Source organism: Carya illinoinensis, chromosome 11, assembly GCF_018687715.1.
Source record: "Carya illinoinensis cultivar Pawnee chromosome 11, C.illinoinensisPawnee_v1, whole genome shotgun sequence".
In the NCBI taxonomy this organism is placed as follows: domain Eukaryota; kingdom Viridiplantae; phylum Streptophyta; class Magnoliopsida; order Fagales; family Juglandaceae; genus Carya; species Carya illinoinensis.
In genome coordinates this window covers 36,348,185-36,366,459 of record NC_056762.1, presented here as the reverse complement: position 1 = coordinate 36,366,459, position 18,275 = coordinate 36,348,185, and the positions used below count along the sequence as shown (strand labels likewise).

At 30.9% G+C, this 18,275-nt stretch overlaps 1 protein-coding gene across 2 annotated transcripts; it reads left to right on the top strand.

Annotated features, from left to right (window-relative positions):
• The first annotated feature begins 10,396 nt into the window (after nt 1-10,396).
• On the top strand, nt 10,397-17,354 carry LOC122281892 (mitochondrial import inner membrane translocase subunit TIM44-2-like). Of its 2 annotated transcripts, none has more exons than XM_043093754.1 (14): nt 10,397-10,759; nt 10,939-11,045; nt 11,990-12,073; nt 12,211-12,286; nt 12,673-12,717; nt 12,826-13,239; nt 13,358-13,426; nt 13,865-13,929; nt 14,047-14,115; nt 14,215-14,287; nt 14,557-14,661; nt 16,100-16,171; nt 16,301-16,363; nt 16,994-17,354. In XM_043093754.1, exons 1-14 carry the CDS (start codon nt 10,514-10,516, stop codon nt 17,123-17,125), a joined length of 1,620 nt encoding a protein of 539 aa, XP_042949688.1. In that variant the 5' UTR covers nt 10,397-10,513; the 3' UTR covers nt 17,126-17,354. The 2 variants fall into 2 exon arrangements, with proteins under 2 accessions (XP_042949688.1, XP_042949687.1); XM_043093753.1 differs by having other exon boundaries at nt 10,930-11,045.
• Nucleotides 17,355-18,275: the final 921 nt, after the last annotated feature.

The window sequence follows — 18,275 nt, the reverse complement described above, 5'->3', positions numbered from 1 at the left end:
CAACAAGCAAGGGATTGAGCTAGGTAAAAAGTGGATAAGAGTTTATTTCTCTTCCCCACAGACATCACAAATGTTACAGAACCCAGAAAGAAAAACCATCCATACTTAAAAATAGAGCAGATCGAGCAAAATTTACATTTCATTGCTTCTATAAGAGTGCACATCCAGTTACCCAAACAATTATTTGCTTATCAGTACATTCATAAGAAGAAGTAAACTCAAGAACACTCCAATAATAACATGCTATTATCAAATTGCCAATAATAAGAACACTCCAGTTGTATTTGTCTATGAGTTGTTTTGCTTGTGCTAAGTTAGATCTAATTGCCAATTCTCCTCTATTTTAACGTATTGAAAAATTTTTAACTGACTAGATGTTGTTTCCTATTCCCGGTGGATCACATAAGAAGTTCCTATAATATGTCAAAATTATTGTGAATTTTACAAAAGTACTACCAATATTTTACACATCTAAGTTTATGATTCTTGCTATCTGTAGCATCAATTTCAACGTAGCACTTATCCAACTAGGACATGAATAGCTCTTGAGAGAAACCCTTATCCAAATTTTCTTTCCCCTCGTTTTACCAACAACAAAACAGATAAAAAAAAAGACCCAAATCCATAAAGTACTCAAAGGAAAAAAAACCCTAAAAAAACAACTGCAGATCTGAACTTGAACAGAGATGCTAGCACATATTTGACCCTATAAAACTCATAAAAAAAGGATACATGCAGATCTAAACTACCTCTCATGAAATGAACATCTCAAGCAAGAGAAACGGCGAACCCAAAGTATACGTGCAGCCAAGGCTACAACCGATCAAAAAAAAAAGTATAGATTAAGATCTGAACTACCTTTCACAAAATAGAATATGGGGGAAGAACCAACATAAAATAAAATAAAAGAATATAAAAACGAGAAACAGAAGAACCAATGTAAAGACTAAAAAACTTGAAAAAAAACACCCCATGTTTAACAAAAAATAGTAGATATACTTTCTTTGTTGGGTCGGTCGATCAATCGAGAGAAAGAGAGACTACCGATCTAAAGTTCGGAGGCGACAGTGAGAGAGAGATAGACGACGGCAAAACTTGAAGGCAAGGCTAGGGTTACATTCATTAGGGGGGGGAGAGAGAGAGAGAGAGAGAGAGAGAGAGAGAGAGAGAGAGAGAGAGAGAGAGAGAGAGAGAGAGATGAATCGAGAACTAGTGCTTCTGAATCACGAAATAATTTTTTTTTTACGTAAAAACCAGGTACCGGGGTTAAAATTTGGTACCCCGAATGTAATACCCATAACCGGCCCGAATTGGGCTGGTTTAAAAAATGCGGGTTTCAAAACCATAATCGGACACCCGGTTATCCGAATTCCGAGCCGGTTCAGATAAAATCCGGCCCGTATAAACAGTCCTAAATATTACTCTTGCATGCAGAGTGTTTTTTTAGTTTTGCTTCCCTCTCCATTAATTACTGTATATTTATTTAGGAAAATAGTATTCCTATTTATAAAATTCATGACAAAATTTATTTATTTATTTTCTTTAAGAAAGTATTTTTTAATAAATTTATAATTTTTTTTCTATTCATTAAAAATATTTTAAGTATTTAAAAAAATATTTAAAAATAAAAAACATTTTTGCCGTTCAACAAAGATTCTCGAATCTGTTGTTGGTGCAGCATCATCCATTTATTTATGTCTCTATTCTACAAAGAGTGGCTCTTCAGAACGGTCCATCTGTTCCTAAGGCTTTAACAGCCACTAAGAAAAATGCGCCACATCAGCAATTCTACATAAAACTCTTAAGAGCCATCACCCCGGATAATTGCCAAAAAAAAGTCATCCCACCGTACGACCAAAACCTTCAATATATGCTTTTTACACCAACCAATGGGAGGCAGACCTTATCATGCCTGTCCCTCCACCTTCTTTCTTCTCCACCAACCTCCCTGCACAATGCACAAGCCTGTGTTAATCATCAATATCTCACATCATATCTACTAGTGGAGTAGTGTTACCTTGTGAGGCGATGGAAGATGTAATTTAGGAAGAAGACTCGGGTCACAGAAGTTGAGGAGCAAGGAACTTGTAAATTGCAAAATTATTAATCGCGACGGTGATGATAGAGAGAGCGATAGTTAGAGAAAGGAGAGAAACAGATCCACAACGACGGCTTGAGAGAGAGACCGAGAAGAGAGACAAATGGACTCAGCCGAAGAATTGAAAGAGTGATGATTTTGTATCATGTATGCTGATCCACTGTAAGTACAATAGATTATTAACGTGTCAACCTTCAATAGGATAGCTGTTATTTGAGGAAGAACAAATCGACTAGCATAAAGATTTTCTCTTCTACAAAAGCAACGCCTTTGAAGATGTTCATCATGCAAAAAGATTGCACGTAAAAGAAATAATATTTGCATTCTACTTGTATTTAAGTATTGTGTAATTTAAAAAAAAATGAATAAAAATTAATTTTTTAATTATAGATCTTATTTTTTTATAAAATGATTGTGTGACGTTTGTGCACTCTACAATTACATGTAGCATTATTCAAAATTTTAAAATATAATAAAAAAATTTATAATCTAAAGCAATACAACAAGCTACCCCCTTAACTTGTATATTTATTTTAATGATATTTTTTTCAAGAATAAACGTTTTTCAGAAGGCCAATACAATATATATAGTTGGTCTATTTACCATAGTGTTTAGAACTCAATGGAGTCAAAGAATGTAGGAGCATCAATGTCTATCATTAAAAATAAATAAATAAACGGATTTAGGCCCTATTTGGATCAAGAATTGTTTCATCTCATATCATCATTATAAATTTTTTTAATTCCTATATAAATTATAATAAATAATTTAATTTTTTCAAATCTTAAAATAATAATAATATTAAAAATAATATTTTATTCAATTTTTAATTTTCATCTCAATTCACTATTCAACTGAGACCTTAGACATATGTAATATTACAGGAGTTTAATTTCAAGATAAAAAGCATGCATTAGTTAAGAGTAGTCAATCGAAGTGGGTATGGAAATATTAATATTGCTGAAATTAATATATAGTTGTGATGAATCCCTCCTTTTCGTACACTACAACAAAATTGAGATTAGTGACACTTTAAAATCAAAACGTAATAATTTTTGGCGCCAATGTTCGAATGTTAATCAGTGACATTCGAACGTTAGTGGGTGAAATTCGAACGTTAGATAGAATATTTAGTAAATATGACTATAATTTAAATTTTATGTGGTTTTTAAATAAAATAATGCATCATTTCTGAACAATTATTACAAATTTAAAGAAATTGAAATTTGAAGCGCAATGATTTAATATTAAAATTGGATAAGCTAATTGTAGTATATTATATACTATATATATAATATATAATACATTGTATTATATACTAGTTAAGTATATAATATATATTATATATATAATCTAGTGCTATATACTATACTATATATATTATTATATATTATTTATAATAATAAAATACATTTCTTTTACATACGTTCGAACATTAGTGGGCGAAGTTCGAACGTTAGATAGAGTATTTGATAAATATGACTATAATTAAATTTTATGTAGTTTTTAAATAAAATAATGCATTCTTTGTGAATAATTATTACAAATTTAAAGAGATTAAAATTTGAAGCGCAATGATTTAATATTAAAATTAGATAAGCTAACTGCAGTATATTATATACTATATATAATCATTATATATTATATATAATCATTACATATAATATATAATATATTATATAGTTAATATATTAATATTATATATAGTTAATATACTATATATATTATTATATATTATTTATAATAATAGAGTACATTTCTTTCACATACGTTCGAACATTAGTGGGTAAAGTTCGAACGTTAGATAGAGTATTTGGTAAATATAACTATAATTGAAATCTTATGTAGTTTTTAAATAAAATAATGCATTCTTTGTGAACAATTATTACAAATTTAAAGAGATTGAAATTTGAAACGCAATGATTTAATATTAAAATTGGATAAGCTAACTGCAGTATATTATATACTATATATAATATATAATACACTGTATTATATACTAGTTAAGTATATAATATATATTATATATATAGTCTAGTGCTATATACTATACTATATATAGTCTAGTATATATTATATAATATATATAGTATATATATACTCATTATACATTATATATATAGTCATTACATATAATATATAATATATTATATAGTTAATATATTAGTATATATTATAGTATATAGTTAATATTATATATAGTTAATATACTATATACATTATTATATATTATTTATAATAATAGAGTACATTTCTTTCACATACGTTCGAATGTTAGTGGGTGAAGTTCAAACATTAGATATAGTATTTGGTAAATATGACTATAATTTAAATTTTATATAGTTTTTAAATAAAATAATGCATTCTTTGTGAACAATTATAACAAATTTAAATAGATTGAAATTTGAAGCGCAATAATTTAATATTAAAATTTGATAAACTAACTGCAGTATATTATATACTATATATAATATATAATCCACTATATTATATACTAGTTAAGTATATAATATATATTATATATATAGTCTAGTGCTATATACTATACTATATATAGTCTAGTATATATTATATAGTATATATAGTATATATATGCTCATTATATATTATATATATAGTCCTTACATATAATATATAATATATAATATATTATATAGTTAATATATATAGTATATATTATAGTATATAGTTAATATTATATATAGTTAATATACTATATATATTATTATATATTATTTATAATAATAGAGTACATTTCTTTCACATACGTTCGAACGTTAGTGGGTGAAGTTTGAACGTTAGATAGAGTATTTGGTAAATATGACTATAATTTAAATTTTATATAGTTTTTAAATAAAATAATGCATCATTTGTGAACAATTATTACAAATTTAAAGAGATTGAAATTTGGAGCGCAATGATTTAATATTAAAATTGGATAAGCTAACTGCAATATATTATATACTACATATAATATATAATACACTATATTATAAACTAGTTAAGTATATAATATATATTATATATATAGTCTAGTGCTATATACTATACTATATATAGTCTAGTATATATTATATAATATATATAGTATATATTATAGTATATAGTTAATATTATATATAGTTAATATATTATATATATTATTTATAATGATAGAGTATATTTCTTTCACATACGTTCGAATGTTAAATTTTAACGTTTGAATGTTACTTTTTTCACGTTTGAACGTATATGTAAATATATTCAAATATTAAAAAATGCGAAATTTTTTTTACTCATTTTTAAATAACATTCAAACGTTCGAACGTTACTTTTCAGACATTCGAACGTATATGTATATACGTTCGAACATGAAAAAATGCGAAAAATTTTTCACTCATTTTTAAATAATGTTCGAACATTAAAATTTAACATTAGAACGTTATTTTTTAAATGTTCGAACTTGAAAAAATGCGAGAAATTTCTCACTCATTTTTAAATAACGTTCAAACATTAAAATTTAATATTCGAATGTTACTTTTTAAACGTTCGAACGTATATGCATATACGTTCGAACGTGAAAAAATGCAGGAAATTTTCCACTCATTTTTAAATAACGTTCAAACGTTAAAATTTAATATTCGAACGTTATATCAAATCAGAGTGACTTTAATGAATAAATGCACGAGAGGAAGAAGAATCATTTCTTCTGCTTCTCTCATGCGTGAAAGAAAGAGTGAGGGTGAGAAAGGATTGTGGGTTAGAGAGAGAGTGTGTGTTAGAGTGAGAGAGGGTTAGTGAGAGAGTAGAGTGAGAGATGATTAATAGTTTTGCTCTCTCCATTGATTTTGGTAAGGAAAAACTCTTTTTTCCTTTAAATGTTTTGCAATTTTATGATATTTATTTTGTGTGTTTTTATATATATGTTTTTAACTAACTAGTGTTGTGATTTTTTTGAAGGATTGACTGTTGTGAGTTGTTCAAAATTTGTGATTTGTAAGAGGATATTATGAGTGATAAGTATATTTCTATACTTTATTAATATTTTTATATATTTTGTTGTACTTTTGTTGTGGATAATGATGAATATTTTGATATGTATAATGTGAGTTGATTGTGGATTTTGAAGGAATAGATATGGGTATAATATTGTGAGTTGAGTAGTGAATTTTGATGGTATATATTGTGAATATGTTTTGAATTGGATATTATTGATGAATTAGAAGGAATTGAATTGTTTATGTTGATGAATTAGAAGCAAATCTTTGTGATATGGATTATGTAATATGATGAATTAAAATGAAAAATTGTGTTATGTGTATGCTTATTCTTAAAATGAAAATATAAATATTTGTGTATATTTATAAATTAAAATGAATATGTTTTACAATTGTGTATGTGAATTTGAAGCATATGTTGTGGTTATTTTTTTGTGACTATGTTTTGGTCTTTGTGAATTAGTTATTATTGTGCATATGTATATGTGATTTATGAATTAGTTTAGTCTATGGGGAATATGTTTATATATTGTGAATTTATGTATTATAGTATTTATTAAAATTGTTGGGAATATGTAAAATATTGTAATTTTGTTGTGAATATGTTTAAATATTGTGAAAATATATGACATCATTTTGAATAAATTTGTAAACTTTTATTGAATATGTTGGAAATAATTTATTAAATTATGCAACATGTCATTAATTTAATTTTTATTTGTATTTCTTTTAAAATGTTACTTATTTTGCAACATTTTGTTTATCAAATGAGTATATAAGATCAAGACAATAAGAGTTGGAGTCTCTCTTGGAACAACAATCTGATTTAGAGATGCGTTTGCATGAGCAACATAGAGACCATGAGAAAAGAATGTGCAGTGAAGTTTAATAACAAGTGCAGAGGGAGATGAGAGTCCAGATAAGGTGTGTTTTGTCACTACAGTAGAATCGCGATGGGCGAGAAAAGAAGAAGAAATGAAATCAATTCAGTTTTCTCATTGTATAGAACTTTTAATATCTAATTTTGTAACTATATAAAACATTGTTAGTTGTTAATTTGATGGTGTAATATGATGATACAATTTGTATATTTTTTAATTTTATGAAAATAGTATTTTTGATCTATACGTTCGAATATATGTAACAAACGTTCGAATGTCGGTTCACATTAGAACTAACATTCGAATGTAATTACACAAAATTATGAAATAACGTTCGAATGTACGACCCAACGTTCGAACATATTCACTCTCAAAACGAACACAACGTTCGAATGTTTAAACGATTTACGTTCGAACGTTTTGTTTGACGTTCCAACGTAAATATGATACGTTCGAACTGTAACCAACGAACGTCAAATTTTCTCATTCGAATGTCAATCAGTCGGGTTAACGTTTAAACATTCTGTTGGACGTTCGAACGTTACATTTTGTGACAGATTTTAACTGTCACAAAAAATCCCACGTTCGAACGTGACATCAAACGGAAGATCTCTAATCGTCACTAAAAATATTTTTTGTGACAGTTGAATCGTAAACTGTCACCAATTATTTTCTGTGACGCATATTAGGTGATGGTAGTCGTAACGGTTTCGAACTGTCACCAAATGTCTTCAGTGACATTTTGGTCATTTTTGTGACGTTTTTCTCTATCACAAAAGACCAATTGTGTTGTAGTAGTAGGATATGGAGGCTTAATTTTGTGATGCAGCTAGGTAGCTAGCTAGCACACGAACAATTAATTGGCAATTAATGTATAATTAGAACTACAAATGATGAGTCTACATGCATGCATGATGCCGGCAATATTGCATCGGATCATCAAATATTCATGAGTACTATATATACGTACGTACCCATGCAGTAGTATTCTTTGAAAAGGTTTCTCTGCATGGATTTCATTTGCCGCATGCAATGACGACGTTGCAAAAAAGGCCGGCCAGGCATATATGTTTCTTTATTTATTAAGTATTTTCACTTATTATTAATCTCATGTTGATCTAACCCCCACTTTACCCGGCCTTATGAATCATGACTATCATTCTTCCCACGGTTCCGTACCGTATTTACTCAGGGAAAAAAACAACTAAAATGGAAATCTCTCATAAACTAGTATTGGATGATCGACTTCGTGACATTCTTTGGTTAATCAATACTACAGTGTTTGTTGGTATATATACTACGAAAAATATTGTGTGTAACCGTGCTCATGTGGAGATGAAACACACCGTTTTATTTGAACTTTTAAAACGCACCATTGCACCCACATCTTTTCCATGAAGCCAACTCCTTCCCTTCGCCTTCTCCAGTCCAGACCTGGTTGATGCTAAACCACCAAAGTCAAAGATCAATACAAGCAAATTCCTCTGAAACATGCTCTAAAACACAGGTGCCTTACATCAAGAGCCTGAAACATGCTCTGAAAAACTGCCCTTGTATACGAATTATATTAACATCTACAAGGAATAAATACCCCTTAAATCAAAACTCATCTAGGATCTCCCTTTTTCGATTGTAAGTAAACTCTTAGCCTCGCTTGTCTTTCCACTTTAATTTCCTCACTTTTTTGGTCTCTTTCACATTCACACTTGGTTTTCTTGCTCTAATTTCAAGATATGATTGGTCAGTCTAACGGAAAAATTAAAGGTTTGAGCTTCTGGATTTTTCTTGAATCTTAATTCCCTCACATAAGTGGAAGCAATTCTCACCAACTCTCGAGAGTTCTTCGTCTCTAGCAGTTGCCGATTCCTATCCATGGAAATATGTTAATAAATTGCACAAATGATCTAACAGTAAGAAGGAAAAAAAAAGCCATTAAAATGAAATCTGGTTCTTCATAAGAATAAATGATCTAACAATTAGAATAAATTTCACAAATGCTAGCTATATGTCTAATCCATCAATAGAAGAAAAGCCCCTAAACTTATTACACCTTAGAACCAGTAAATAATCAAACAAATTAAACCAGGAAACTAGTTTCGTCATCTCGTCTCTCTTCTTCTTTGCTTTTTCCTTCTTCTTTTTTAATATATCGGCTGACGTGCACGTCAGCCAATTCCCCAAGGGTTCTTCACCCCCAATAGCCCCTAGAAAAACTGATATACTAAATGGAAAATATTTTAGCAATAAAGGAATTACACACAAATAATCTTATAAACTGATATAATTTAATGTGATTTGTTAGATTATAAATTTATTTTTATTATAAAATAGATATAATAGATTATATAAAATTACATCAATTTATAATATTATTTTTATGTAATTTTTTTTATAAATGTTATAGACTTACAATACTTATATTAAATTATTAATTGTTCTATTGGCCCACCATCTACTTCTTGCCCAACTTGATCACATCCTTATTTGTAATGACCCACCCTATTGGCCTAGGACGAGGCCCAAGTCCGCTCACCCCACCCCCAAAAAAAAATCAAAAAAGGTATTCGATCTCTCCCTCTATGTTCTCTTTGGCTCTTTGTTGCTCTCACATCTTTCTGTTGCTATCGCTTGTAACACGCAGTCCAAAATAGTTTATTGTCGGGCTCCTCTACCATCGGTATATAATCGTGGACCCAATTCTTTTTAAAGTGATTGCGCGATGTTTACAATTCTACGATTGTATGTAGCATTGCTCTTTTCTCCAACCGTCTCTCATCCCTCGTTCCATCTGCTTCTCTCTCTTTAAAAAATATATATTTAAAAGAAAATGGTTTTAAAAAATATAAAAATATGAAAAATAAAATGTTTCTGTCTTTAATTTTATTAGTAAGCCCCGTGACACGTTGAGTGTTATAAATTATAAGGCATGATAACATTACTCGATTGAAAAGAAGATCAATTTGTTGTACTTTTAATCATTTAGAGAAAATACAGTTACGGTGCTCAAGTGTAAAAATTCATAGAAATTTTATGTCATTGTCTATTATTGAATTAAGAAAATAAATTATAAATAATATTGTCCGTCTTATATAGTTATTAATTAGATTCATATCAAAAAGTTACAGTATCAGAATCTGAATATTTCAATAAAATATTACCTTTATTCATTTTAATTTTTAAATTTGATCAATTTCAGTTATATTTATTAACATCATACATTTTAAGTAATTTAATAAAATTGACGATGAGAAATAAGATTTTTTTTTTTTTGTAATATCATAAAATTTAAATTAAAAAATATGATTGCTCAAATCTAAATGATCGAAGGCCATCTTAGAACTAAGCAACTCAATAAGTGGGCCTGTCGAACCCTTAGCATCTGCCAATACTTGACCCATCAGTAATCTTATGGTAGCATGACCGGCCCAATCACGCTAAATTCCTTGTTCAGCAATCTTCCATCCCGGTTAGGGTTTTTCATACACCCATTTCTCTCCTCTCTGGACCGTATTTAACAGCGTATGGTGCATCATTCTGAAATCTTGCAGCAGAAAGGATGGCATATTGGGAACGAATTCGCCAATCGAAGCTGAACCTGTCGTATCAATGGAGGAGATACTATTTCCAAAACCCTTATGCCTCTTCGCCCAGTTTCACCGCTGCTCATGCAAAATCGAGTCTCTCTTCCACAGCTTCACATGGAAGATCATGTCTTTCGCGGAAGCCCTTTTGGGTTATCCAAAACAGTTACAGACCCTCTGATTATTGCAATAACATGAGGCTCTTCGGTGGTCCAGCTCAGGTATCTTCTGTGCATAGTTTGTTGATTTTTTGGGGTTCGATTATATTATTATTCTGGGAATTCATTGATTTGTTGTTGGGCGTAAGAAGAAACCCGTTTGCTTCTGTTTCAAACTTGGACGTGTCGGGGTTTTTTATTAAGCGATTTAAGTCTAAATTTGTTCAATTTAGCTGTGGCAGGCTTCAAGTTCGAGGTTGCGATTGCTTCCGGCGAATGGGACTTTGGATAATCGTCGTTTTAGTGTTTTCAATAAGTTCTCAGAAAAAATGAAAGGCGAAGCTACCAGGTATTTTAGTTTGTTTTTTCGCTTTCCTTTAAGCTTGCTCCCTTTACAAATATAGATCAGCAATGATGTATTGTTATGACTTATCCTTGCTAATAAAAAGATGAGGACTTTGTCAGCTTCTTTCTTTGGTTGCTTCTTGTTCAACAACTGTACTTGTCTTAGAGTTTACCTTTCAGAATAGATACATACATTTACACGGACATGCGCCCGCGCCCACACACAGTTAGTTGTTTATACACATACATACATTTATTTATGAAAAATTATACTCATCATCCTTACACCACATACCTACTTTGATTTTTTATCTTTTTATTTTTTATTTTTTCCGTTAGCAAGGACGTGGTGTAGGGATGAAGGAGTGGAAGAACTCAATTAGATTAGTAGGAATAAAATTTTAAAAAAAAATTAAAACATTTGTTGTCTGTGGTGTAGGAGGGCTGTGTAGCAAAACGCTTTATTTGTATATAGTGGCTTTGATTCGCTGACAGTGACAGCAGCATGAGAACTGATATTGGGAACAGAAAAAATAAAGTTATAACTTTGATATCTAGATACTTGGTTGTTTATGAATCGAGAAAAAAAAAAAAGACTGATGTCTGACTGAGCCTAGGTTGATTTTTAGTTTAGCTTATGTGAACTTAAAATCTTTCCATCTGCTTTCATGGGGTCATGAGGGGAGGATTTTTGTTGGACTAAGCAGTCGAATAATGGTGTCATTTGCTTGCAATGTTATTTCTTTGCAGTTTTGGGAAACTTCAAATTTTCATATATAATGTTTTGTTGTGTTTCTGGATGACAATGGCTCAAGACCCCATTCCCCACTTTGAAGCTGAAGAAAACAAGTCTTCTCTTACATTGCCAGTTTGTTTTTCATGTCTTCTTTGAAATGTGTTTGTGATCTTTAGTATGGGAAAATTCAGTTGTCATTCTATTGGTTTCAGAAATCCAGAATTTCAGCAGTCACTTAAGGATCTGAAGGAGAAAGCAGAAGAGCTGAAAGGGGTTAAAGAAGAACTGAAAAATAGGTAATATTGTAAAGTAGCCTCCTAATTTCCCATCTAATTTAAGCTTTTATCAATTAATAGGCTGAGACATACTGTTGTATGTCAAGGCTTAGTGGACACTCAATGGAGGGATTGAGATGGTGAAATGGCGAATGCAGAACGAAGCAGACAACTGAGCAACTCTACAAGCATGTGGATGGTGTATGGAATGAGGCTGAAGCTACAGCTAAAAAGGTTTGGTTTAAATATTTCCCCATACATTGCCGAACAAGTGAAAATACAGACAACTTATGTTTGCGATGATCCTTACAATACTTATGATGCTTTGCAGTGCATGTTTCCCATCTCTAGTGAATTTGTTTGAGTGCTTGGCAGTCTGTTCAAATATGTTTAAAGGTTATGTGTTTAGCTGGTGGGGTGGGCTGTAGGATTTTTTATTTGAAAATTTTGAAGTGTCCTTGGCACTCCTATTTGAAAAAGGTTATTTTTACACGCCCTGGTTGCTGCCATGTATGTATTGCCCCTTGTTAAGTATCCATCGTCTACACTAGAGAAGTATATATATATTTTATATAAGTACACTAGAGAAGTATAATTCATGATAATTTTGTTGTTTTCAGGTTTCTGCCAACATGAAAGAGAAGATTTCAGCTGCAACAGAGGAGGTTTTCTTTCTAATTGTTCTTAGCATATTGTTGGCGTACTGCTACATGCTTTGTGTTGATGATGGATGACAATATATTAGTTATTTATATCATGTGTTATTTTATTAGGTCAAAGAAACGTTAGGAGTTGGGAAGCAAGAGTCTTCTGAATTTAGTGGTACTTCAGCTAAACATGCTGCTGATATGAAAGATGGAAACACGGCCTCATCTGGGGAAGAGAATTATGAGCAGGCTGCAGCTAGTGGAACTGCAGAAACTTTGTTCAGCAAATTTAAGTCCAGTCTTCCCTCCCAGAAGGTTTCTTTGGCCTACCAAAAATTAAAGGAAGCAAAGGTCACTGATTTAGCAAAGAAGGGATATGATATTGTAAAAGATGAATTAAGCGGTACAACGAATAAGAAAAAGCACCTGCAACATACTCCTTCCACATCAACAGGTGAAAGAAGTACAAAAACTGACATTGTTGTTGTACCCGTAAAGCAGTCTCCATGGAATAAAAAGTGGGAGGCATTCAAAGAGAAGGTGATTTTTATCCTTGATGCTAACTATACTTCAAACATCTATAAGTTTAAGATATTGTCATATATTTTGTCGTCTCTTATCTGAAATGGATTTTTTTCTGTTCTTTTTATTTTGCAAGCTTCGAGGTCACCCTGCATTCAGGCGTGTTAGTGGGTTCAGTGAACCTGTTGTCACAAAGAGTCATGAGGTAATTTTCAGTCTCATAATGCTAAACCATTCTGCTTTGTTTTCTTGTTCTACTGTGGCTTTCTTTCTTGAAATGGCTCGTCATATGCCCATTCTTAAGTTTTAAACAGATATCAAACTGCCACTTAATGGCAAGACATATCAGATGTGTTTTAAAAGAGAATGGCAGTGGAACTAAACATGATTTCTTAGCTTTCTTGTCATTTGTTTCTTTCTTGGTATTTAAATTTTGTTAAAATTTTCTAACCAGGAAGGAATTTGAAGTAGTATGTCCTTATTGACTTCTGACATTTATGTAATTGTAAATACTGATTGATGTAAATGATAGCTGATAATGACATGGTATTCAGTTTTGCTTTCTTTATAATTGACTTTTCCATTATGTTAATACTCCCTTGCAAATGTGTGCTGTAAACTTTGTGTGGGTTGGAATGGGCAGATTGCAGAAGACATGAGGGAAAGATGGGAGACAAGTGATAACCCTCTTGTTCACAAAATTCAGGAGTATGCTTTTCAGCCTTGATACTTTTTCCCCTTGTTCCAATAATATTTTGTAAATATGATTCTCAAAAGAGTTATTTCACTTTTATTCTGAGTGCTAATTTGATGTCTTTTTGTCAGTCTCAATGAAAGTATCTTTCAAGAAACAGATGCTGCAATATCAATCAAGGAAATACGTCAACGAGATCCGTATGTTCATGTATCCATTGGTTTTTGTCTTATCATTCGTGTTTCGTAGTTTAACAGTGTTTCACTCTTTTGACTTTCTATAATATTTGTGTGGATTAGATCTTTCTCTTTACCGGAGTTTGTGACAGAAGTTCAGGAAGCAATCAGGCCTGTGCTTCATGCTTACATGAAGGTGAGATGCTGAGTTTTTTGAAGAATTCTGGAATGGTTTTCCCCTCTTATTGTGTTCATTTCTTGTTGTGTTCTTGGTACCCATTCGATTTTTAATGAGTTTCAAGTACTTATCCAAAAGATTACTGGTAAAAAAAAGATGTCCCCAAAAAAAATAGTTCTTCTTTCCTATTTCATTTTTTTGCAAGACATCAATATAAAAATGTGGCTCATGTTATCACCATTTAACTTTCTCATCTCTATGGAGTTACAATTGGATTATCTTTACAGGCAGATGTTGAAACTCTGAAGAAGTATTGTGGCCCTGAAGTGATTGAACGATGTAAAGCTGAGCATAAGGCTTATCAAAGCAATGGCATCTTTTTTGATAACAAGGTAAAAAAGTTCACTCAGCCCAAGTCAGGCTTACTGCTCTTAGCTGCCCCTTTTGGATACAAGAAGTGTTTCATCTCATCTCATATCATTATTATAACTTCTCCAAATTCCCACACAAAATATTATAATCAATTTAACTTTTTTAAATCTCAAAACAAGAATAATATTAAAAAATAATATTCTAACAATATTTTATTCAACTTTTAACTTTCATCTCAACTTACTATCCAAAACGGCACCTAAGTTAGTTTTATCAATGAAATCAAAATAATGAAGAAGTGTTTCCACACAACTATCATTCCATTATATAAACACTAGGCTCATGTCTTGACGCATCCTCCTCTCTTCTTTCATTTTCATGAGTATGTTAATGCATATAATGAGCATCTATCATATATTTTAACAAAACTGAGAAGTGAGAGATTTTGGAGGGAATGAGATATAAAATGTATTTAAACCTTGTGAAACCATATTACATCTTGGAACAATAATATAAAAACTGTATGCATGTGAATCTCTTGCTTGGATTTGGATCTCTGTCAATAATATTAGTCACTGTACAGTTTGATTGGATACCCCATTTGGATACACAGATGAGAGATATGTGAACAGTAGTGAGAGAGTTTGTGAATGGTAGTGAAATAGTTTGAGTTAAGATGTTTTATGGGATTTTGGGAAATGAGAGAAAAAATTGAATAGAAATATTATACAGTTAAAATATTGTTAGAATATAATTTTTTAGTATTATTTTTGTTTTGGGATTTGAAAACGTTGAATTGTTTTTGTGTTTTGTTTGGAAGTTTGAGAAAGTTGTAATGATTAGATAATGATTAGATGAAAAAGTTGAAAATTTAAAATTGAAAAGGGTGTGTGTTTGAATGGTGTTTGAATGTTTAGATGAAACCAAATAGGGACCAAGCCCTTCTAAATTTTCACTCCATTCTACTTCCCCTTCATAGTTGGCTTGTCCTTTTCTATAAGTTGGTTTGTTACCCCTATATCCTAGCCATCAAGTTGGGTTTCATTTATTTATTTTTGAGAATACATTATGAACTTAAAAGGTAGCTTACTTACTATTACTTGTTAACATCCATTTTTAGTCCAGTGAAATACATAATCATGTCAATCAGATAACCTACAGTACCTCATGAATAAAATCTTCTGTGAAAGGTTGATCATAACGGTTTTTTTTAAAGAGGATGAGATGTCACAAGGGATTGCAAAACTTCCTTCTATGTGAGTTGCGTGTGAATTAAAGGAAAATAGTCTTTTTATTAAACACATGGACGTTTTTAGAAATCAAAATGTTGATTGGATTTATGACAATGATTTATTTATTTTTTTGAAGTATGATGAGATAATGATTTCAAGATACACACTAGATGGTAATCGGGATATATGGTTATGATATTCTAATTTATGGCTTTTCTTATTGCAGATTCTCCATATTTCAGATGTTGAAGTTAGAGAGACAAAAATGATGGGAACTTCTCCCATTATAATCTTAATGGTATGCACTTTTCAAATAAATCTTAATGGTTTGCATTTTTTCTTTCTTTCAACTTGATGGCAAGCATCTCTAAAACTTATGTGGAAAATTTGTTGGCACCAATGATAATCTTCTGTGGAATTGTCACAGTTCCAAACACAGCAGGTCTATTGTGTACGTGACAGAAATGGTTCAATAACAGAAGGGGGCCAGGTAAAAGATTATTTTTTCAAACATTATGTCGGACACCAGAATATAAATTTATTAGTGGGATGTTCATTTGTTACTTGCCACTGTTATTATTCTCTCTGAAGTGGTATGGTATAGATGTAAAATGTACTCCTAACATCAACCACCAAAACAACTTGAACCTTATGTCTCTTGTAAGTAGAGCTTATGTTGATTCTTCAGCTGGAATTTCCTTTGAGAAACGGTTGTAATGTTTAGGTTTTACAATATTGTTTTATAAGCTGGAAAATAGAGAGACGAACTAAGCCTTTGCGATCATATTAGTTGACATGAATGAAGTGGACTTCCATTTAAGAAATCATGGTTTTGGCTCTGGTGAGTTCTGGTAGATGTCCATGTGCTCGGACTTCACTTTTTGTGTCTAAAAGCGTCATTCCCATGTACAAATGTGCTTGGACACTTGTCCTACTGGTCTACAACTGTACAATGTTACTATAGAAAAATTAGCTAAGAGGTGTTTATCTGATGGCATGGATGCACCTCTAACTATTTAGTTTAAGAAATATATAACATCCTATCCTTTGTATCTCATTGCAATGTGAATCAGAAATTTTAACGATGTTATAACCCTGACATATCTATTGGTATTTCTAGGATACAATCCACACTGTATACTATGCATGGGCAATGCAACTAGTGGATGCAGAAGAACTCGGAGATGGGGCGCTCTACCCAATATGGAGGTTGAGAGAAATCCAACAATTTGGAGTCCAGGCCCTCATCTAGTTTCTCTTTTTCTCCTTATTTAGGAATGTTGTGCAATTGGAACTTCACCGGCTTTATATCCTGTCCCGCCCGCCCTCTCTTTGGGGTATAAGTTGCGCCCCTTATTTTGTTTTGTTTCATAGATGAGGGAAATTTTAGTAGATATTTACTATTTACTTGTGACAAATAAAGGTAGGAAAAACGGGTACAAATACAATATTCATTTATTTGAATGAGATGTTTTTTGTCAGTCTCGGAATTTTGATATGTGAAATGAGCCATTTTTAACATTTCAATTTTCTTCTCTATGAATTAGTGCAAGACAATGTGGCAAAGTAAAATGTTTCAAGAATTTATAAATTGATGTTGTTTGATATGTTGCGTCAATTTTATTTTACGATAGAAATAGTAGTTTCAGTATTATATTGAGCCACGATGGTTTGTATCGGTGGATCCAATTACATTGGAAGAACATTGCAAGGCAATGCAATATCCTCCTCTAAAATTACGACATTTTGCCTTTTTTATAATTAAAAAAAAAAACATAATTGATACTTGCTAAAATACCTTAAAATTAAAAATGAAAATGAAAGAAGTGGCCACAGGCCCACAGAGCCTCCCCCTTTTGCCGACTTCCATGGATGACTGCATGTGGCTACTATCATAGTTTTTTTTTTTTTTTTTCAAGTTATCATTTTAAGATTTATCCTTTATTTAAGATCTCATGATTTTAGGGACAGATTATAATTTTAAAATAAAAAAATAGTTTTATAGTGTATTTGAAATCTAATTTGAAGAGATTATGGAAAATGCTAGTGTGCCCCAAGAATTTGCCCCCTCATTTTGATTGCTCATGTAATTTAATTTTTTTATTATTTTTTTTACTTAATGATTAAGAAAGTAAATATTAATGTATTGATGTAATTTTTATTTTTTTTAAATATTTAAATATGTTTAAAAAATATAGAGAAGAAAAATGAAAAAAAAAAAAAATTAAAAGTGACATTTAACCTATGAGGCACGCCCATCGGTGGGTGCTAGAGTAATATTACCTGAAATGATTTAATAAATGATTCTTTTGGAATAATTTAAAAATGAAAAATTCTATACATTACATTATCATCTCACTTTCGTCCTATCAAGTAAGATGTTACATTTATTACCATTGAAT

Excerpts from the sequence above, each read along its gene's own strand:
- LOC122281892 (XM_043093753.1), top strand. The coding sequence starts at position 10,514 with ATGGCATATTGGGAACGAATTCGCCAATCGAAGCTGAACCTGTCGTAT. Across the intron at positions 13,240-13,357 it reads GGGAGGCATTCAAAGAGAAG|CTTCGAGGTCACCCTGCATT; the intron begins GTGATTTTTATC and ends TTATTTTGCAAG. Across the intron at positions 16,172-16,300 it reads CTCCCATTATAATCTTAATG|TTCCAAACACAGCAGGTCTA; the intron begins GTATGCACTTTT and ends GAATTGTCACAG.